General features: G+C 43.5%; 1 protein-coding gene across 1 annotated transcript; it reads left to right on the top strand.

Annotated features, from left to right (window-relative positions):
• Nucleotides 1–12917: 12917 nt before the first annotated feature.
• Nucleotides 12918–13328, top strand: LOC121779035. Its single transcript, XM_042176387.1, has one exon. It carries the CDS (start codon nucleotides 12918–12920, stop codon nucleotides 13326–13328), a length of 411 nt encoding a protein of 136 aa, XP_042032321.1.
• Nucleotides 13329–23850: the final 10522 nt, after the last annotated feature.

Genomic DNA, 23850 nt, shown 5'->3' with positions numbered 1-23850 from the left:
GTCCTTCTATGTTGTATTGCTCTTCGTCGCTACTCGAACCTAAGTCAGATAAAGCCGTCGACAACCCGGATCGAGTGGTTACGAGTATCGATCCTCGCTGAAGTATCTTCGGCCTCCACTGGTCAGGAGCCGAACTGCTTCTCATAAACTGAAAAGAAAAGAAAAAAAGAAAGGTTATGCACAATATATACACCGAAGTATCACTCACAGTAATTGCAAATAACGCTATCCATCCCCGGCAGCGGCGCCATTTGAAAGGACCTGGGTGCGTAGGTGTCGTTCAAGCAAGGATATATCCTACTGATCAGGATAGAGATCCTAACTAACCTAGACCTTGGTTTCAAAGATTCCTCAACCCACTTCTACTGATCAGTATAGTGGTGGTAAGGGTCGAATCCCACAGAGATGGTGCGTTCTTAAACTACCGCGGTGACAATTGGAAGATTTGGTTAGCTACCACGCTTGGGTTGAGTTTCTACCTAGGCTGGAACTTAAAGGAGGTGTTCTACTGGTCAGACGGTAAGGAAAACATTTGGAATGTAACTGTGTACGTGGAATGGGGAGGCAATTTTGTAACAGAAAATATTTGGAAGGTACGGGTTTCTATTTTGGGCTAAACAGAATATTCAGAGTGTAGTGGAAGTTTGATGACTAGGCCGACAGGGCTTAACTAATAGTGAAGGACAAAAGCAAAAGCATCTCGAAAAGTAAGTGGTCCCCTCCAATTGAAATAGACATCATCTTCTTCAACAAACACTTCCAAAATTCAGATAACAATTCCAGATTCAACACGGAAAACTCAGATTAACAACTCACAAACACAGATCCAAAACTAAGAAATCAAATCTGAAATCAAACACTGAAACTGGACTTCTGCATACTGGTCAACATGAAAGAACGATTCAGAAATTAAAACTAAGCTTTGCATGCAACGATCTACTTTCCGATCAAACAGTACTTGTTTATCTATCCTAAAGAAATTTGTTACGTAAACGGAATTGAGAGATTCAGCACTTTAAACACCGAGAAACTTTAGATCTAAGCTAACTAGGCAAGGGAATAAAGAAACACCACAATAAACGAAACGGAAATCAACTTCATAGCATAAACACGTTCGGATCTTCAACAAAGTACTTCAAAAGCAGAAAATATCCAAAGGCAAACAAGATCCAACGTAAGGAAAGCGAGAAATTTAAAACTACGAAAGCAATGTAAAAGTGTTTTGCCACTCCGGGCGATGAGACTCTAAACTACGATCTTGCTGGCTGGAATGGACGATGACTGGAATTCTGGGAACATCTGAACGTCAAGTGATCATGGCTACGGCGAGGCAAGAAGCGGGACACGGCTGAAAGACTGAAACTACCGAGAAAACTTTCTACCTAAAGATGGTGGTGAATGAGTGAATGTGTATCTCTCTCTCTCCAATTTGGCTTCCTTTTATAGGGAGGCTACCCTTGATTTTAGGGTAAATCCTCGTTGCAATTTGACTTCTTTGCCCTTAATTGTGGGTAATCCGTCCCAGCTATCCGTCTTCTCCATCTCAAGCCGTTTTAGCACGAATACTGATCAGTATGAGATCATGCTGGCGCCTCCTTCACCTGAACATTCCGAAACTTCCCTACTGGCTAGAATGCTTAACCTGCACACTTTAAACAACTGTTTTGCAAATATAATCAATTAAGCACATCATACTGACCCGTAACCAAGGCCTAGAATACGACTTATCACAACCCTACTATAAAAGTGAGTTATAAGCCTAAACACTTTGAGTTAACTTGTAAAAATTGAGCAACCACTTGATACTTAGGGAGTAGAGTGTAAAGCAGAAAAAATGGGTTATGGAGAAATAAGCTGGACAAAGTCCAGAACTGGTGGTATAAGCTGAACGAAGTCCAGAAAAATGAGGTATAAGCTGGACGAAGTCCAGGGGAAGGAGAAAGGTAAAGTAAAAAAAAAGGAGGTATAAGCTGGACAAAGTCCAGGGGGAGAATGAAAATAAAAAATTCGGAGGTATAAGCTGGACGAAGTCCAGGAGATATAAAAAATATATATGAAAAAAGGGGAAGAGAAGAAAAACAATTCCAAGGGCAGGAGGCAATAGTTACCTGACCCAGAAAAAAAAGGAGATGATAAAAAGGAAAAAACTCTCATAACCCAACGCATCAGTGGTGTAACTTAAACTTTGGAGCGTTTTTTATCCTAACATCCCTAGTGAGGAATGAGTGATCGAGCAAACCTAACCGCTAGGAAATCCATAGGCTTCTTGATAAACTGACGAACCGGTTAGGGCGACGAAGGAAGAAGGAGGATTTGAAGACTATAGACGATCAGAGAGAACTTAAGCTTGTGGGGACAGTCGCCTAAAAGTTGAAACTAGTGCATGTTTATGTGTTGTGTTTTGTGTGTTATTTTTCTTTTCTGAGTCTGTAAATTGTCTAGGTCTAGGATTTTGTTTTTGTTAGAATCTTGTTTGTAGAGTCGTTCTTGGGAACCATGCATTGAAATTCGCCTTATTTCATTTTCTTGTCTTTCATATTTAAGGACAAGCATGGTTTAAGTGTGAGCAGTTTGATAAGGCTAATTTCATGCATAGGTCCAGGGCTTTAATTTGCGAAAATTCATCTAACACACGTTTTAAGCCAGGTGTGTGAAGATTTTCGCCAGATCCAGCAAAGGAGGGAGATAGTTGCGTGGACCTAGGAAGAAGGAGAAAGAGTGGACATTATGCGGAAAACTGCTCGACGGAGGAAGCCTCGGAGTTGAAGGGTAGAATAGAGATTTCTACGAAGACTCTAGAAGGCTATGTCCACGTCTATAAAAGGGAGAAGCATGCACGCTGGAGGGATCTTCTCGGTTGGAGACCTCGCTAACGGCCTGTAGCTTAGTTCACTTTTTCACACACTTGGGTTCTTTTCGAAGGGAGATGCAGGGTTCGCACTCGGGGGGTTCACATCTAGCTTTCTACATGTCGATTTGGTTGCAACACCGTCCTTCTGTGGGGCGAAAAACAGTTTAATTTATGCTTCGTATTTTACTGATTTCGCCGAGCTTCGCTGTTCGAAGCTCGGTCCTCTTTTTGCTTTTACCGTCTATTCCGTTTTTTATGCAAGTTTTATTTTCTGTTATGTCGATGTAGTTGACTTCTGGTTTTACTGCCATGATCTTCTGGAATCTGTGTTAGTTTACTTGTTTTGGATGCGTTTCGCAATTGTCTGTTGAAACTGAGCATAGTAAGGGAGATCGGAGTGATCTGAGTTTGTTTGTGGTTGAATCGGAGGATTGAGTTTGCTGGTGTTGTGGAGTTGTTTGTGATTGTTTGAATCTGGAGTTAATAGGAGCAGATCTGTGAAAACTGGAGTTATGGAGTGGATTGCGTCTGTTGATGGGTTCGGATCGCTTGGATCCGGAGTGGATTAAGTGTCTGACGTGAATCTGAGCGAGGTTGATTTAACCTTATGCCTAGTTTACATGTTTTCATTTTATTTCGCCTAGTTTACGTAGATCTGATGTATTTCCAGTTCATGGTGAGTTTCTAGATATATGCTCTGTTTTCTCCATTTGCGTGTTTTAATCGGTTAGGAAATTGCATGTCATTGTTAGTTGGAGCATGAGTTTGTTATTTGCAGCTTTAGCCGTACTTACCATATTCGGAGTCATGGTCCCCGCTGTTTTATTCTCTCTGTCTAGTCTTAATTAGTTAATCGTTTACTTGATCTAGGAAGTAAAATGTGTCTCTCAGTAATGAAGTCTGTTTCTATTTCCTTTTCCGTGTCCTAGGTCTAGCATTTACATTCCGTGTCCTAGGTCTAGCATTTACATTCCGTGTCTAGGTCCAGAGGTAGTTAAAATTCTCAACCCTTTTTGCGTGGCAGCAGCCGCTTATTTCCAGAGTCTCTAAGCACTACTTCACGAATCCATCTTCGTGGGATCGACCCCACTTCTCTATACTAATTTATAGTATTCGGGTTGAGGGATTTATTTTTGAAAGGGAGTCGAGTGTGTCCAACGACAAAAACACAGTTGTTCTCTTGAGTTCCTGGACCTGGTGATCCAGTGGATTTGAGGAGCATGGTGTCTTGACCAAGCATTTGTATTAGTTTTCTCTGTGCACACTTGCCTTACGTAACACTTGAGTGAAAAAAAGAAAAGATTACCTTTCAAGCGGCGGCGAGAGGTTGGTGGTGTAGAGCAAGTAACTTGAAGAACTTAATGTTTATCTTTGAACTATGGGTGTCGTGTGTCTTCACACATGACGTCACTGCTTCTCTTGGTCGTTTTCCACTGCGATATTTCTTTTACTTATTTGTTGTTGGGCCCAAACTTGAATTTGTCCGGTTATTGGTTTCTTGTGATTTCGTTGGATAATGTCAAACTCTTAATCGTTTCCTTTGAGTATTAATTGCCGGCCCAACCCATTATTTAAACCTGAGTCCTCTTCTTGTTTTATACTTAATTGTTCATTAAATACTTTGGTCAAACCTCCTTGATGAAACCCTAGCCTATTTTTCTTGTTATATTTAAGTCCGTTTAAGTCGCGATCGCCGCATTTATTATACCCTAAAAGGGCGGTCGTGAGATAACTAGTGGTGGGTTTTGTTCCGGTTTGTATTTCATAATTGTTGCTAAGTTGATGTCGCTTGTCACTTTCATTGTATGCAATCATGACGAGAATCTCTACAACATCAGATTGTTGTACATAAGTGTTAGAAGATAAAAATTTTAAAAATTTTGTGGTTTGCATATCTTTACAGATATGTCATACTAAGTTAGCTACTTCATATAGTTGATATTGTATTATAGTACTCCCTTCGTCCAACCCACCGAAGATCACCTACTTTCTTTTTTAATTTGCCATAACCAATATAACACATTATTAAAAATAGAAGTACATTTATCTTTACTTTATTCTCTCTTTTTCTTTATTTTTTCCACTCAACACATAAAATTAAATTGCATTAAATCATTGATAGGAGGGAAAAGATGAGACTATGACTCTGTGTGTGTGTGTCAGCTGGCTAGGAGGGTACCTAGACCTAGCTGTGTCGTTGGGTCTGTGTCTATCTTCCCTATCAACAAAAAATACCTCAACCCACTTCTACTGGCTAGTATAGTGGAGTAAGGGTCGAATCCCACAGAGATGGATGTAGGCGAGATACACTTGCGATGACATTCTGGGAGCGGTTGGTTAGCTACCACGCTTTTTTGGGGTTGAGTTTTACCTAGTCGGAAAATGAAATGGAACCTATACCCCTCCTGACCAGTAGGTCAGGGTATGCTGCGTGCTAAGAGAAATTAAAGTGCGTGTGTAAATTAGGGTACGAGTGTGTATGTGAGAAGCTACTAGACAAAACTTACTAAAAATGACTAGACAAAAGGTAAACAGAATCAAAGGACATGCTGGCAGACTGCCTCCTGGGTGTGCAGAAAAGCTGAAAAAGTGCAAGTACAAAAGCAAAAAGCAACAAAAGCAACACAAGTGGTCCCATTCTTTGATTGTGACATTATCTTCTTCACCAAGCTAAACAACAAGATCTAAAAAATTCCATTGATGAATGATCAAGCTTGAAAATTCGTAAATGCAATATTTAAATCGAGAACGAAAGCTAAGAAAACTGAGATCTACGCAAACTGGTCAGCGAGACAAGGTGACAGAAGCAAGCAGAAACGATTCCGATGCATTTTTTAGAAACTTAACTCGATTAAAACTTGTAAACACTCCAAGAAAACCTAGATCTAACTAAGCAAAGCAGATTCAAGCACTTAAACCACAGAAATCAACGTAAAACTACCAGATCTAGCTACTTGGCAGAAAGAAATAATAAGCAAGCTGAAACACAAAATAAAACCACAATAAACTTCATTGCATTCAAGATTATCACCCAAAAGATATTCCAACTAAGTAGCTACTGGAATCCAAATCAAAGGCAAGCAAAAACAAGTACTTAAACTAAGAAATCTTAAAAACAAAGCAAGTAAAAGATTGTTTGGCTCATCGGAAACTGAAACTGGAGGAATTTCTGGAACTACAGCGGCTGGAATGAATCAGGCATGATGCTCCTCGCCGGCAGGTGGCCGGAATCTTCAAGTCAGGATGCTGGATTTAGATGGAACTAAGAGCTAGTGGAGCTATTCTCATCAAAAGTGATGATAAGTCCTAAGTAAAGTGGTGTGTAGATTCCTCCCTTTTCTTTATGTTCAGCTCCTATTTATAGGGTGGCTTGCCCTAATTTCTAGGGCTTTCTCTTCATGTGGAATGACAATTTTGCCCTTCTTTAGATATGTGATTATTCCAAGCAAGTCCTTCCTTCTCGTGTCCAGTTCTGTAGCATCCATCCTGGCCAGTTTGCGTATTTTCTGCTCATACTGACCAGTTTGCACACTTTTCGCAGCTTTCTCACTCGAATTCCTTCTGAACCTTCCCTCCTGATTTAGTACTTCCACCTGCAAACTTTAACAACTATTTTGCAGATATTATCCAATAAAGCACATTATACTAACCAGTAACCAAGGCCTAGAATGCGACTTATCAAACTGCTCACACTTACCACATGCTTGTCCTCAAGCGTGAAGAACAAACAAAAAGAAATAAGTCGAATTCTAGCCTGGTTACACCCCTGACCGACCTAAGACTCTAAAACTTGGACGCAAAGAAAAACACATAAACGACGGACAACACACATAAACAGACTCACAAGCACTTAAACACATTGAACGGGCTATATTTTCAACCATCCATCCCCTCGGGATTAAGTGCAATCCGGCCTTAGACAGCCTTGAACTTCTGCCGCGCCCCTTTTCCTTCCCAGTCAGTATATCTGCTCGTCAAGATCACCCAAACTCTCGGCCAAACACCAGATTCGCTCAGTAACTCATTCCTCACCAGGGATGTTAGGACTATCTTCTCTCTAAATGCTGAACCACAGATGCTTCGGACTCAGATCTCACGTGCGGCTCCTGAAGGGCTTTAAGGCTTGTAATGGGGCTATTGGTTTGTAGTGTTTGAGGTGTATGTTCCTAAGGCTCTAAGGTTCAAAGACTACTACTTTATTTTGATGTGGGGGAACTGTGTGCATTTGGGCTCTTGGCTGTTGCTTCCTTTCGGCTGGACGTTTCCTGATATTGGACTCCAACTGGTCAGTAGCTTCTTTGTGGCTTCGCCACCCTTATTCCTTCTTTTTGTGGTCAAGTGTTTACGACCATTTTCTTCAACATTTCTTTATGTGGCTTTGCCACCCTTATTCCTTCTTATTTTTTTTGGACCTGGGATTTTTCCTGGTCGATTTTCTCTATCCCTTTCGATTTCCTTCTCCAGTTGTTTTTTCTTGTATGTCCTCCTGGCCAGTCGCCTTCTTGCCTTATGCCTTAAACATCCTAAACACATATAATGTTGTAAACCCTCGTCTTCTCACTCTTAGACTATGGAATAGACTAAGTGTTATGAATGAGGGTATACGCATGCTAAAACATGTACAAGAAAAAACAACACAGCTAGAAAAAAAAACTCAAGTTTACTAAAAATAAAAAGAAAGCTAACTGGTCAGTTGGTAGGGTTGGTCATCTTCTCTTCTGAATCCTCTTTGGTCAGGAGCCTTGTGCAGTTTTCTTCTTGAGTTCCTTTGTTGGTACACATCAGGGGTGCCACTCTTTTTCTTATGATTCTTGAAAGTCCCCTTGATTTTCCTCTTTTCCATGGGCCGCAGATGATGGTTGCTGGGGACCTTGCTCCCGATCAGTTTGGGCACTTGTCCCAGCTTCTTGATCATAATGGCCGATAGGACCACCCTGGGCTTCTTCGTCTCCTTCTTTTGCTTTGCTGCCCCATAGCCTTTCCTCTTTCTTTCTTGGTTGCATTTTCTTTCTTTGCCTTGATTTTCCTGTAAGTCAGTTTCTGGTACTGGTGTCTCTTTCTGGGCAGCAGGGATGGCAAGTGGATTGTCGATGTTGGCCTTCTGTACTGGCTGGGAGAAAGTTGCAGTCGGGTTCTCCCCAGGTTTTGTAGGAGAACCCCCTTCCTGGATAGTAAGGGTCGATGACGGATGTCCAGCAACAGCAGGGGTCTCTGACTTGGTTGTATTATGTTTTGGATCCTCCCCAGGTTTTGTAGGAGGTCCACTATCTTCCTGGTCAGTATCAGTGTCCTTTCTCTTCTTTTTGTTGCAAGGAGTCTTGTCCTCCTCACTTGAGATCTCTACAAGATCATGAACCTTGTTGGGCCCCTTCTTTTTCCCAATCCTACGCCCGATGATTCGCCTCGATGCACGCTTCATCCCTTGTTTTCTCTCTGCATTCTTCTCGGCCAGTAGGTGAGCCCAAGTGGCTCTAGCGAATCTTGACTTCCGACAAATAGTCTCTTCAATATCCTCTTCATCAGGTTCTTTGGTGGCTTCCCTTGAACTCTCTTCCAGACCCTGGTTGATTTGAGGTTCAGCAACTGGTTCAGTTTTATCAGGACCACTCCTCTTGATCAGTATGTCCTCCATATCCTTCGTCTTGCTTGATTCCCCAAATGACTCATTCCCTTCAAGCTCCTTGTATGATGTTCTTGACCACAATGTCACCTTGCTAACATTAGGCTTGTCATGTATGTGCACCATAACTGGGAGCCTTTCCGCATTCCCACAAATCTCGTTCATCGAACTGGCCAGGTAGGACAGTTGCTTATTCAACATGTCCATATTTTCTTTATGCTCTTTCTGGGCGTTTTGCATGCCTTGCACCACTTCATTATTTGACTGAAATTCACTCCTCATGGTTTGTTGGTTCTGACCTTGACCTTGGTTTTGATTCTGGTTCTCATCTCCCCAACGAAAGTTCGGGTGATCCCTCCATGGTGCATCCCGTTGCCTACCCTGGATCCAATTCCCACTTGAATTAAAGTAGCCGGCAGCATTGACCTGCTCCATACTGGCCAAGTCGTTTGGCTGATCATAGGTCAACCCTTGATTCCCTTGCTTTGCACCCTTGTAGCTCCCAGTTGAGGAAGGTGGTGGAGTGTTTTTCTCAATTGCACTCAGAAGTGTCTTCTTCAACTCATCCATCTTCAAATCCATCTCCTGTTCAAGCTTCTGCTCCTGATCAGTAAACGAGGCACTTGCAACCCTTTCTCGGCTGTATCCATCCCTTGAATTGTCGTACTCCTTCTTTGCACTCAGTAGCTTCCCTAGGACCCTCTTCGCTTCGCTGACCCGTAGTTGCGTGAAGCTTCCTCCGGACGATGAGTTTACAAGATCCTTGGTTGCCTTGTTCATCCCCTCATAGAAGGTATGGTGTATCTCAATATCCGTCATGCGATGGTTCGGACATGCATCCAACAGACCCATGTATCTTGACCAGTACTGAGTAAGGGTATCATCATAACTTTGTGTAACTCCTCGAATTTTTTCTCTTAGTGCGCTTGTCCTGGCCGCTGGGAAGAACTGATCCAAGAACATCATCTTGAAGTCAGACCAGGTTCTGATACAATTTGGTGGTAGCCTCTTGAACCAAGTATTCGCCTCCCCTTTAAGGGCAAGGGGAAGGGCCTTCAGTCTGTAATCATTTTCGCTCGACCCCGCTGGCCGCTTTTGAGCCTTGCAGATTTTGCAAAATTCATGCAAGAACTCGTATGGGTTGTCACAACTCCTCCCCAAGAACACAGGCAGGACGGCCATAATACGAGGCTTCACGTAGACTGCTTCTTGTCCTAGGGTCATGATGATTGCTTGCGGTGGTTCACCATCCAAGTGGGCGTACAATGAGCTTATCTCGGGATCATCTTCCTGGTCGTCAGCCATGTTGGCTTTCTCATCTTCAGCTGCGGATATTGATTCCGGTTTACTCTTGATGGCTGTGCCGCGATCCTCCTCATCGCTCGCATCCAAGTCAACAGGCAAGGCAGTGGTTAATTCTGAATGAGTGGTGACTGGATTCACCCCTTCTTCCTTTGGCCAGTTGGACTCAGTTTCATTTAACTGCGGAACACAAAAAATAAAGAAAAGTTTATCTACAATATTTACACCAAAATTCTTAACAAAACTCCTCATAAACTAATAAACAAAAGAAAAGAAAAATAATTAACTATATGTACACCAAAGTGTCATGCAACAAATGTATGCAAAAACGCCATCCATCCCCGGCAACGGCGCCATTTGATAGGAGGGAAAAGATGAGACTATGACTCTGTGTGTGTGTGTCAGCTGGCCAGGAGGGTACCTAGACCTAGCTGTGTCGTTGGGTCTGTGTCTATCTTCCCTATCAACAAAAAATACCTCAACCCACTTCTACTGGCTAGTATAGTGGAGTAAGGGTCGAATCCCACAGAGATGGATGTAGGCGAGATACACTTGCGATGACATTCTGGGAGCGGTTGGTTAGCTACCACGCTTTTTTGGGGTTGAGTTTTACCTAGTCGGAAAATGAAATGGAACCTATACCCCTCCTGACCAGTAGGTCAGGGTGGGCTCTAAATGCTGCGTGCTAAGAGAAATTAAAGTGCGTGTGTAAATTAGGGTACGAGTGTGTATGTGAGAAGCTACTAGACAAAACTTACTAAAAATGACTAGACAAAAGGTAAACAGAATCAAAGGACATGCTGGCAGACTGCCTCCTTGGTGTGCAGAAAAGCTGAAAAAGTGCAAGTACAAAAGCAAAAAGCAACAAAAGCAACACAAGTGGTCCCATTCTTTGATTGTGACATTATCTTCTTCACCAAGCTAAACAACAAGATCTAAAAAACTCCATTGATGAATGATCAAGCTTGAAAATTCGTAAATGCAATATTTAACTTGAAATCGAGAACGAAAGCTAAGAAAACTGAGATCTACGCAAACTGGTCAGCGAGACAAGGTGACAGAAGCAAGCAGAAACGATTCCCATGCATTTTTTAGAAACTTATTAAAACTTGTAAACACTCCAAGAAAACCTAGATCTAACTAAGCAAAGCAGATTCAAGCACTTAAACCACGGAAATCAACGTAAAACTACCAGATCTAGCTACTTGGCAGAAAGAAATAATAAGCAAGCTGAAACACAAAATAAAACCACAATAAACTTCATTGCATTCAAGATTATCACCCAAAAGATATTCCAACTAAGTAGCTACTGGAATCCAAATCAAAGGCAAGCAAAAACAAGTACTTAAACTAAGAAATCTTAAAAACAAAGCAAGTAAAAGATTGTTTGGCTCATCGGAAACTGAAACTGGAGGAATTTCTGGAACTACGGCGGCTGGAATGAATCAGGCATGATGCTCCTCGCCGGCAGGTGGCCGGAATCTTCAAGTCAGGATCCTGGATTTAGATGGAACTAAGAGCTAGTGGAGCTATTCTCCTCAAAAGTGATGATAAGTCCTAAGTAAAGTGGTGTGTAGATTCCTCCCTTTTCTTTATGTTCAGCTCCTATTTATAGGGTGGCTTGCCCTAATTTCTAGGGCTTTCTCTTCGTGTGGAATGATAATTTTGCCCTTCTTTAGATATGTGATTATTCCAAGCAAGTCCTTTCTTCTCGTGTCCAGTTCTGTAGCATCCATCCTGGCCAGTTTGCGTATTTTCTGCTCATACTGACCAGTTTGCACACTTTTCGCAGCTTTCTCACTCGAATTCCTTCTGAACCTTCCCTCCTGATTTAGTACTTCAACCTGCAAACTTTAACAACTATTTTGCAGATATTATCCAATAAAGCACATTATACTGACCAGTAACCAAGGCCTAGAATGCGACTTATCAATCATGTACCACCCAAGGAAATGGTCATCTTCCTCGGCACGGAGTATTTGTTATTTTGTTGTTTCTTCAACTCTCGAAAACCGTATCAAAGTTGTAAAATGAGATATAGATAGGGATTTAATATTTAAAAAAATTAGGTAGGAAAACAAAATTTTCCCTTCAAGTTTGAAGTAAATGTTTCTTTCCAAGTTTATTGATTGGGCAAGTAAATGAATGAATATAACTACATGAGTTTAAAGTTGTAAATTCGTGGGTGGCAATGGGAGGGGGGATCACCGCTCTAAAAGCAATGTTTTAAAAACCGGACCGGTAAGCGAACCGATAAGGTTATCGGTGCACGGTTCAACTGGTCCAATCGGTCCAATCATCGGTCGAACCGGAACACTGTACAAAACATATACAGAAATATTTATTTTATATTTATATGTTTGTCATCACTTCAACATGAAAAAAACAGGCATATACACAATAAAATATCGAATTTAACACATTACTTAGAGTGTCCACAGTGGGGGAGCCGCGGCTGCGGCCTTCACGCGGCTGAGTCGTGTGAGCCGTGGCTCTCTACTGCAGTGGGCCACGTTTTGCGGCTGGGCCGCGAAAAAAATAATTTTTTTTAAATTTTTTTTTATAAATATAAACTTCCATTTTCATTTTTTCCACTTCCAATCCCTAATTAACATCCTACAAAAAATGCAAGGTGGAGATGGTGATTCCCCGGGGTACGGAGACTCGGGATACAGCAACTTCCCTATCAGATGTGGAGTCCGCAATCGCCCCAATACCGGGTCCAGTCATCCTAGCAGAGGAACATGGTTCGCCAACAATTGGGGTTCGGTGACTACCAGCCGAATATGGACACGATCAACAACCCGTCTCAGTACTTCCAATCCTTCCAATTTCAATACTCTCAGTCTCCTCTGTCTGAAACTGATAGATTCACATGGGAACAATTAATGGGTACACTGGAGACCCTGACATCCGGCAGTGTGTAGGTGGGGGCCCCCACCGGGGGTGGCCGAACCGGCGGTGGTGAGGGGCGAGGCGGTGGCCGAGGCTGAAATGGCGGCGGCGGAGATAGAGAGCAGGGGACGGGAGGTGGAAGCGGCAGCGGCGGCGGCCGAGGCGGCGGGTGGAGCGGTGGTGCTCGACGGGGGTCCCATACAACGACGATGAATCCTTGCTGTTGCGCGGGCCTGGGAAGCGGTCACGATGAATCCGGTCATCGGTACGGATCAGACCAACATTTGCTTCTGGAGGCGCGTCCTGACGGTGTACCACAGCTTCAAACCAGAAGTCAGTGCCGAGCGTGATGAAGGCCAGATCCAGAAGAAGTTCGGACAGATCAGTAGAGCTGTGAAGAGGTTCATTAGCATTTACGAGAGACAACTCCAGAATGCCGAAAGCGGCCGCAGCGAAACCGACGTACGGGCGTTATCATATCAGTTGTTTAATACTGAAGACTGGCCCAAGTTCACCTACTGGAATGAATATATGCTTATCCGAGACTCCCCTCAATTCAAGGCGATCTGCGATGATGAGACTGGTTCTACTGGGAAGCAGATAAAACTCCGTGCCATGGCACCTACAGCAGTGGTAGCGACTCACGTGCATTCGACCTGAATGACGATGTGTTGGAGGAGCCCCCTCGACAATGTCAGGGCGCCAACGCCCGCAGGGCCAACAATCCGCCATCCGGAAAGCTAGAACCGCATCCCAAGTCTCTGCTGCAAGCGCGTCGGCACCGCGCCCATCACCGAACGCGGCGTTGGCTCAAACACTGGAGGTGCAGATGATGAAGCAACTTGTATGAGAAGTCGACAGACCCTCTTACCAAGAAGATGTGCTACGACCTCATTATTAGATTGAGGTTGAAGTTGGGGTGGACCGATGTGTCGGTGACGGGCGAAGCTAGCAGCAGTGGGGGCGGTGGCGGCGGTGGCGGGAGAGAAGGTGGTGAAGAAGATGTGCCGGATTCCGATGACGCCACCGAGTAGGAGGCGGTGGCGTCCTTTTATCTTTTTAGGTTGTGTTTTTTAAAAATTTTTGTTGTAGAATTTTCCTATATCTATAGTATGACGAAAATTTGTCTTTAATTCGTAACTTTATTAAATTATGTTTATTTTCAAAATTATTAGTCTAATAAAATTTAATATAATTAAATTAAAAAATATCATTGAAAAAGCAAACAAATTATTTTTTTTTAGAGGGGCCACATTTCGTGGCCCTTGTTGTTTTTGTTAATTTTACTAATTTACCATTGCAGAGGGCCACAAAAGAGCCACAAATGACGGCCAGGCCAACTTTGATGGCCTTCAAGGGCCACCATTATGGACACTCTTATAAACTTACCAACCTAATTCCCCATCATGCAAACAGCTAATTATGGACTGACCCCAAATTAAACATTAATTAATAGTATTTGTATTAATATAGGTTAGGCATTATTGTTAACTGAGTCACGTGACACTCTGACTCATGCTTGGGGAAGGTAATAAGTCATTTATTTGTTTAAATTAATTTTGACATCCATCATTTCTCTCCTTTGCTTCACAATTTCGAAGACCTCACAAGTCACATTCTATCACTTTCTCTTTCTTCTCTTCAATATCACACTCTCTTCTAGGTCACTTCTTAGGTTATCCGCAACGACGTCTCTTATTCGTCTTTTAACCGTCTTATCCATTAACTATTCATGGGATATACTGTACTTTTCATTCCATCTCTTAATTAAGAGACAGAACCAGCAACCCTCCATCTCTTATCCGTCTTTTAACTATCTGTTCACTTACTATTCATTCAATTTTATTTTTTATTTTTTCCCAACAAATTCAATTAATAAAAACACACTTCATTAAATAAAATAAAAATACAACTTAAAATCCTAAAAAAATACATAATTAAATTTGTGGCAAAATAAATAAAAAAACATAATTTAAAACACAATTTTATAGAAATTAAAAAAACTACTCCGCCGGCGAATCATCTCCCGAAGGCGGTGGCGGTGCACTCAAGCTACTTGGAGGCGGAATACCAATTTGTCTTGCCATATACTCACTTCCAGCAAGATGGACTTGGTATTATGGAGGCGTCATGCGGGAAGTGTCCGCCATAGTGGCGGTCAAGTACATGGACAATAGGGTGTTCAAGCCCGAGCCCAACTGGCTTGATTCACCTTGGCCCTTCCTCCCTCTAGCCGCCTTAGCCGCCTTGGACCCATGCGGCCGACGGCGCACACGAGAGGACCCCTCGGCATCGTCTGTCGTGCCCTCAACCTCCTGCGAGGCAGCCTCTTGTGCGGCGCTGCCCGAACTGCCCCACTAGACGAATATTGGCCGTGTGCTTCGAGCCCGAGTTGGACCGCACACCGCCGGCCCACCTTTCCTCGTCTTTGACGGCCTCCCAGACATCGACACGTCTGAATTCTTTGCCGGTGTCATCGAAGTAGACTAGCAAAGCCGATCTCAGAATGTCGGCTCATGTGGCTCCGTTTTGGTAATGAGCCGCTTCGTTGTTGTAGATGCCGCTGAATTTTTTGACCCCTGTCGACTCGATCAAAGCGAGCCCGGAGCATCTTCAATGTGCGGCAGCGGGACCCTCTTGGATTGATCTCGTTGTTGGCCTTAGTGACCTTTTCCCAGAAGCACTTCCGAGATTGTTGATTTCCGATGATGGGATCGTATGAGACGCTGATCCAGGCGTTGTACACCACCATCGTGTCCTTGCAGATGTACGGATGCCGGCCTACATCATCATCCTCCTCGGCCGCTTCCGCCTCTTCCTCCATGGCGTCGAATGCCCTGGAGCTTCCACCACCTCGTCCTCCTTCCGGATGGGGTTCATCCACATAATCCTACCGAGTTTGGGATAATTCCTGCGAATACCTGGGGGCGGAGGGATGAGCGTATGCATCCACATCAAAATGGGGTGGTTAGTACCCCCCGACGTCGACAAGCCCTGGGTGCCCGGCGTAGTCGAACCGGAACCGGAACCACCTAACACGTTGTACATGTGACTTAACTTTATTTTACCCAAATAATACCCGCAAGTGTACGGGGGTTATCGTAGCAAATAGCAAGCAAGAGTATATCGTATCCCACAGAGACAATTAAGTGTCAACCTAAGTACCACGAACTAATTTCAACTACTATCCAGACGATCAGAAATTTTGGTTTTAAGACTACCACTACTGAAAACAAGTAAACGCAATGATTAAAATAGAACAATTAAACAAGAACGCAATTTAGCAAGTTGTGTAAGATGATGGAGAAATATGCAGAATTCAAGGATCCGCTGCACAACTCATAGCCTAACCCAATTAACACCGATTTACCATTTAGAGTCTCCAGAATTGTTGAATCAATCACAATTGTAGATTAAACCCCCTCCCGATGTGAGAAATCTGTAGATTAGGTGTAATAAGTGAAGTCCCCTTCTAAATCTTAGACCTAACTCCCAAAAGTTTGATTAGATTAAAGATTTCACTCATAATCTCAACTCTCTCGAGTTTTATTGAATTAAGGTGTGAATTATTCCTCTTTCAAGATTCAATATTTCATCTCCCGATTACTCTAAGAAATTCTACACTCCCAATTGGAGATCAAGCAATTGATAGGAAAAAGCACAAGAATAATTCAAACAATTGCAAGAGCAAGATAAAAATGGAATCAATTGGATTAAAACTATGAATCAATGCATCTTCACCAAGAATCCCACATGAGGGGTTTAGTTACTCATGTTCAAAGTAGAAAACAAAAAGAAACTAAGAAAAACAGAGGAAACCATGATACGAATTACAATTGGCGGATGAATCGAAGCTTGAATCTTCAATCTTCTTCCAAGAGTTCTTCAGAGAGGAGAGTGTGTTTTTGCGGCTGGGAGTGAATGCCTCGAGTTGCCCTAGCTCTTGCCTCTTATTTTCCTTCAAAAATCGCGTCTGGAAACTTATCAAATCGTCAGTTCGTCGAACCCGGCCGGGTGGAGCTCTCTGGAGTCTTGGCGTTATAAGGTTCCCACCGGGCCGGGGTGGAATTATTGTATAGGAAATTCACCCGGTCGGGTCGCACTCAACCGGCAGACTTATAGCTGACACCCGGCCGGGTGGCTTTTCAGCCACATATATTCACCCGACCGGGTGGCACTATTTTGCTCCAATTTCTCATATTTTTGCCTGAAAAACTCAACAAACACGTGAACTCCAAAACATAGAGTAATTGGCTGAAAATAACAATTTTGAGCATAAAAACTCAACAATTATGCACATCTTCATACCAATCACGACACTATAAATACGAGTTTGTCAACTCCCCCAAACTTAGACTCTTGTTTGTCCTCAAATAAGAATACGAAATCATGAAGAACAATTTCATGCATAGATGCAAGATTGATGTATTGCTTCAGACAGTTTTTTTTTAAGCAAGGTTGAAGTTACTGTCTCGTATATCACTTGGTGTCAATGCTCTCACAAGGTTTTTGGGAGTGTGCTCTCTTTTTTTTTCATTTTCCCTCTCACTCAAGTATAAGAGATAATACGAACACTTAAATCAAGTAACATGTAAAGCTTACCATAGGCTTGCTCAACGTCAAACGTCTCCTCTGCTCGGTTGTAAAAGTGAACCTAAGATCAGAAAGGTCTTTATTCGGGTTGTAGTGTAGGCTCTTTGGACGGTAGGGAACATTTAGGTTGTAGTGACTGAAGAATATACTTGAAGCACACAATCCAATACTAACCATTTTCCCAAAACAAAACTCAGCTAAGCTCGATTTCATCATGCTTCCTCCTAGCCTCCAAGGCCCACTTATGTTATCTTCAACAACACAGCTTATATATATATATATATATACCTCCTTTTTTTCTTTTTTTCTTTTTCTTTCGAACCCCTTCCTTACACTTACTACCACTGTGCTTCCCTTTACTCAAGGCTTTTCACTTTGGAGAGTGATTCAAGATATTGCTTTTCAACAATCAAATACATTTTGGCTATGAGAGCTAACTAGGGATTTACAAGTGTATGGGGATAATAAAAAAAATGCCTAACTTCATTTCCTAAGTTCACATCCACTGTATAGACTTGACATGGCGAGAAGCAAGTTCTAGAAGCAAAGATATGTACCCAATTATATCACACATGAACGAAATATGGCTCAAATCTCACCGGGATTAGCATTGACCAAGCAAACAAGCACTTCACTCACAATTAAATCATGAATTGATCACGCATGTCCCTAACCATTCTAACTAAAATTTTCAAGATAAATCAATTATCATCATCAGCCATCAACCCTTGTCTTAGCACAAATTATCTTACATTCATCAATATTCGAATTCAAGTTCCACGGGCGGGACTTACACAAAATGACTAAGTGAAGGGGGAGAATAAGAAAGACAATAGTTTCAAGAAGATAATCTTTCAACAAGCGGAAGAAAAGAGCAACCGATCCACGTCAGATACCCCCAAACTTATTCAAGACAAGGAATAGAATAAGTTTGAAGAGCAGTGGATGGTTGAGGTACCTCTATTCCGAAGGTGGTGGGAATCTCGCGTGGTAAGCCTGGTAGAAAGCCTGTTGTGCTGCATCACTAGCATCGAAGCGGGTGTGCAGGTTTTGCAGTTGTTCCCCATAGTGATCAAGCCGGTTCCCAAAGTTGTCCAACCGGGTGTGGCACTGGGCTCTCCAAGCCATCGCCTCCGCATTCGCCTGATTCCAGTGGGCCTCTTGTTGGTCATAGCTCACCTGAAGCGAGCGTATTCCTGCGGCAATTTCCGCCAAATAGGCATCTCTGGATGGTCTCCCCCTCGGTGCTTTGACCGACTTCAAACTCAGAGGCGATCTCATCATCCTCCTCTTCCATGGCCGGCGGTGCATCTTGGATTTGCAGAGGTTCCTCGGGGATATTAGGCTGCGGCAAAGAGTCCAGTTCTACGAAGACTGGCCTAGCGTCTGGGGCACCTTCCCCTTGAGGGGGGTCATTTTCGATCCTCTCCACATGGGCCGGGGAGTTCATTTTACAGTTTTCTTGGTAGTTCCATCCCCCGACTGCGAAGAGCTACGGGTTAGGGAATCTGATGCACCTCCCTGGTTCTATCCTGAAATACCCTATGCCCCGACTATCAACCATTATAATGGCTGCCTTCTTGAGCGTGTCCCAATCCAGTAGCGCGGGGCCTTGATCCTGTATCCGGTTGTCAAAACTGAACCCGAATTTATGTGCCAAAGCTGCCACGATCCCCCCGCAACATAGTTTCCCTGTCGTCCTCTTCGACTGTCTCTCCAAGTGCTTAATCATATAATGACCCAGGTTGATCCTTCTTCGGCTGAGCATCCCCCACAGTAGGAATAGCATCTCTGTCGAAATACTTCCTGCTTCCGTGTGGCCAAAGGGGAGGTAGACTAGGGCCTTCGCCATATATCTTAGCACCGGGGTTTGTAATGGCGTTGATTTTGGTTCTCGATGGGTTGAAAGCCGGTTCATTGGTAATCATTCGCCAGAACTCCTCTCTCCTATAGTCCGCAGGCCGAGAGTCCTCCAAAAGGCCTTCTTCATCTCCTTCCATCAACTGGAAGAGCTCATTAAATTCTTTGACTGTAAGGTTGTGCGCCTCATTCATGAGTCGGAAGGACATCGAGTCGATCCGTTTTACGGAGTACTTCACCTTTAGTGTGGTGAAGAACTCTACTGTTAGGGCCTTGTATGACCCGAACTTCCTCGCGAACAGGTACGTGAGGTGGCCGGCCTCAACGAGGATGTCCCAAGAATGTTTGATACCGAGGCCGTTGAGCGCGTTCAGACTTGGATATCTACATGGCATGCTATCTAGTGCCGCCAATGCATCCCATTTCTTTGACTCACCTCGGCGGAGTGTGACACCCACGGTGTGAGGTTTTAGGGTGGTTGGGGCCATGTGATAAGTACCTAGAATCAGGCATGTTAGAAAGATTGTACTCCAAACATAGGGAACAAACATCGGCTAACCATTATCAGAAAGGGAAATAGACTCAATCCCGATGCACACCAAGTAAACAAGCAAGTACGGCAAAAGCGATTAGGAAGATAGACTCGCTTCCTACAGTTACTTTTCATCATACACAATACCGAGGGAAAAGGCACAATCCCTAAAATACATCACACAATGAGGGAGATAGACTCAATCCCTAAAATTCACAAAATCCTCAATAACCACCCCCATTATAGGATAACAGCTCAAGCAACAATTTCATCCGCATCAATCTCGCAAGCGATAGCAATCGCATAGCACACATCAAGCATCAATTGCAAGCAATGAAATTCACTCAACTCACCATTTCATAGTTAAAGATCTCATCTCACCATACAAGTAACAATTTAGCTCATACATTCTTACAATTGAAGTACAAAACTAACATCAATTCAACTTGCACAAGCCATAACATTCCAACCAATCACCAAATACAACTTCGTATCCATGGATATAGAAGATTAGGGGTGAAAAACATACCTTTGTTGCTTAGAGTGAGAGAATTCAAAAATTAGGGCTTTCTCTTTGAGTTCTTGAGTGAAATCCACCAAATCCACAAATTAATCGGACCAAAACACTCAAACATTAGATAATTTGAGATGGGTGTGTGAGATTAGTGTGAATTTGTGTGTTTGTGAAGAAAACGAAGGGGGAGAGAGAGGGGAGGCAAAACGCCGGGTAAGAAGAAAGATGGATAGAGCCTGGTGTACCTGGTTTATAATTAGGGCTCGCCGAGTCGAACCCGGCAGAATTAATGAACTGAAAATCCACCCGGCCGGGTGAAACTTACTGGAGTAATCCTTCACCAAAACAACGACCCGGCCGGGTGTTATTAATGAACTGAAAATTCACCCGGCCGGGTGAAACTTACGGGACCGTCAATGAACAAAAAATAGGACCCGACCGGGTGGATTTTCTGGGCGATTCAACGCATACTGCTAAATCAACGCATGCTGCTAAATTCAACGCAAAAACCTACCCGGCCGAGTCGATTTTCTGGGCAATTTTTTCTGCTAAATCAGCATGTTGCACCCCTTAGATCCGTTTTTCACATATAATCCTGTACAATGACAACTTCCAAGCACAACCAACTCCACATTTTGATAGGAAAAAAAATCCAAAAAAGTTACCTACTAGGGGTTGCCTCCATAGCAGATTACTGGGGCTCCAAGGAGAGTCAGAAAACTTCTTCCTTCTGTTCCATAGTATGAAATTTCTTCACATTCTGCCCATTGGCCGTGAACACTCTCCCATCATCGGCTTCAATCTCTAAAGCTCCATTCTTCATCACAGTTCTGACTTTAAAAGGGCCGGACCACCTTGACTTAAGCTTTCCCGGGAAGAGTTTCATCCGAGCATTGAATAACAACACCAACTCTCCCGGGAAGAACTCCCGCTTCTCAATCAACTTATCGTGATACGTTTTGAGTCGCTCATTGTAGATGGCAGAATTTTTGAACGCCTCATTCCGAAATTCATCAAGCAAATTCAGATAGGACCGTCTCTCTTTTCCCGCCTTGTAGTAGTCGGCATTTAACTGTTTCACTGCCCAATATGATTTGTGCTCAAGCTCCACGGAAAGATGACAAGACTTCCCAAACACCAACTGGTAGGGTGACACGCCAATTGGCGTTTTATAAGCCGTTCTATACGCCCACAGGGCATCATCGAGCTTCAAACCCCAGTCCTTTCTATTGGCGTTCACCGTCTTCTCCAAGATGCCTTTGATTTCTCGATTGGCTAATTCAGTTTGACCATTGGCTTGAGGATGATATGGGGAAGTGATTCGGTGCTTGACACCATATTTATTTAACACGACTTCCAACCACTTGTTCTTGAAATGAGAACCCCCATCACTAAGTAAGGCTCTCGGCACCCCAAACCTCGTAAAAATGTTCTTCTTGACAAACTTGATAACCACCTTGGAAGAGTTGACCGGAGTGGGGATTGCTTCCACCCAACGGGAAACGTAATCTATTGCCAAAAGGATGTATTGACGGCCAGATGATGGTGGGAATGGACCCATGAAGTCGATCCCCCACACATCGAAAAGCTCTATCTCCACAATAGTTGTCATCGGCATTTCCTTTCTCTTGGAGACACCCCCAGTTCTTTGGCATATATCGCAATGAAGAACGAACTGTTGACAATCTCCATAGATGCTAGGCTAGTAAAATCTGCATTGAAGTACTTTCATCGCCGTCCGATTAGCTCCAAAATGTCCTCCACTAGGACTTGAGTGGCAGTTTCTGAACCGCTTCCCATTGCTCATTTGGAGTGCATCTCCTAATCACCATATCTGCGCATCTTCTAAATAAGAACGGCTCATCCCAAAAATAGAACTTGACATCATGAAAGAACTTCCTCATTTGATGCTTGTTGATGCCCTCTGGGACCACCTTGGCTACTAGGAAGTTCACAATATCTGCAAACCATGGCAATGAGCTCTAAGCATAGAAGAGATGCTCATCCGGGAACTCCTCGTTGATAGGCTTCTTCAAGTTCTCTCCTTCAAAACAATGTTCCAATCTAGATAAGTGATCGGCCACCACATTCTCACACCCCTTTCTGTCCCGAATCTCCAAGTCGAATTCTTGCAGCAAAAGAACCCAACGAATTAACCGAGGCTTTGCATCCACTTTAGCAAACAAATAACGGATGGCGGCATGATCTGTAAACACAATCGTCTTCGCTCCAATGAGGTACGGCCGAAACTTGTCGAAAGAATATACCACAACCAACATCTCCTTCTCCGTGGTAGTGTAATTTGCCTGAGCTGGATCTAGAGTCCGGCTAGCATAGTAGATCACTCTAAACACTTTATCCCTCTTCTGCCCCAATGCTGAACCCACGGCCACGTCACTGGCATCGCACATAATTTCGAAAGGCTGTGACCAATCTGGAGCTATAAGTACGGGAGCACTCACCAACGCCTTCTGCAGAATTTCAAAGGCTTGCAGACATTCTGCTGAGAAATTGAACTTGACATCCTTGGCTAGCAGATTGGAAAGGGGGCAGGCTATCTGAGAAAAATCCTTTATGAATCGCCGATAAAACCCCGCGTGCCCCAAGAAACTCCGTATGGCTTTCTCACTAGACGGTGGTGGCATTTGCTCAATCGCAACGATCTTGGCTCTATCAACTTCGAGTCCTGCAGCAGATATTTTGTGCCCAAGCACAATGCCATCCCGCACCATGAAGTGGCACTTTTCCCAATTCAGCACTAAGTTGGTCTCCTCGCACCTCTGCAATACTCTAGTCAGATTATCCAAGCAATGATCATATGAAGACCCAAAAACCGAGAAGTCATCCATGAAAACTTCCATAATATCTTCCACCATGTCGTGAAAGATGGACATCATACATCTCTGGAACGTGGCAGGGGCATTGCACAGTCCAAAAGACATCCTCCGAAAGGCATAGACACCATACGGGCAAATAAAGGCCGATTTATATTGATCCTCTGGGCAATCAGGATTTGATTGTATCCAGAATAGCCATCGAGGAAGCAGTAGTACTCATATCCCCCTAATATGTCAAGCATCTGATCAATAAACGGGAGGGGGAAATGGTCCTTCCTCGTTGCTGCATTGAGGATTCGGTAGTCAATGCAAACTCGCCATCCTCTCACCAGTCTTGTGGCTATCATCTCATCATTGCCACCTTGAATCACACTCATTCCATCTTTCTTGGCCACGACTTGGGTGGGACTTACCCAATCACTGTCAGAAATAGCATATACAATCCCGGCTTTCAACCACTTCAATACCTCCTTTTTCACCACATTCTGTATTATCGGGTTGAGCCTCCTTTGATTCTGAGCTTTAGGTTTAGATCCTTCTTCTAATAGAATCCTGTGCATGCAAAGAGTAGGGCTGATTCCTTTGAGGTCTAAGATAGACCATCCTATAGCTCCCTTATGCTTCCTGAGCACTCGCAGCAGTTTATCGAGTTCAGTGGGAGTAAGTAATGAGGAGACAATTACCGGATACGTCTCATTATTTCCAAGGAAGGCATACTTGAGGTGTGAGGGCAACGGCTTAAGTTCCTCTTTCTTCTCTTCTTTCTCTTCCTCATCTGCCGGATCTTTGAGGGATAAAAACTTGTTGTTCCTTCTTGGGATCTCCCCACCAGAATTAAGAGCTCCC

The sequence above is a fragment of the Salvia splendens genome, chromosome 19 (genome assembly GCF_004379255.2).
Source record: "Salvia splendens isolate huo1 chromosome 19, SspV2, whole genome shotgun sequence".
Lineage (NCBI taxonomy): Eukaryota > Viridiplantae > Streptophyta > Magnoliopsida > Lamiales > Lamiaceae > Salvia > Salvia splendens.
This window is presented reverse-complemented; position numbering and strand designations above follow the sequence as displayed.

Excerpts from the sequence above, each read along its gene's own strand:
- LOC121779035 (XM_042176387.1), top strand. The coding sequence starts at position 12,918 with ATGAATCCGGTCATCGGTACGGATCAGACCAACATTTGCTTCTGGAGG.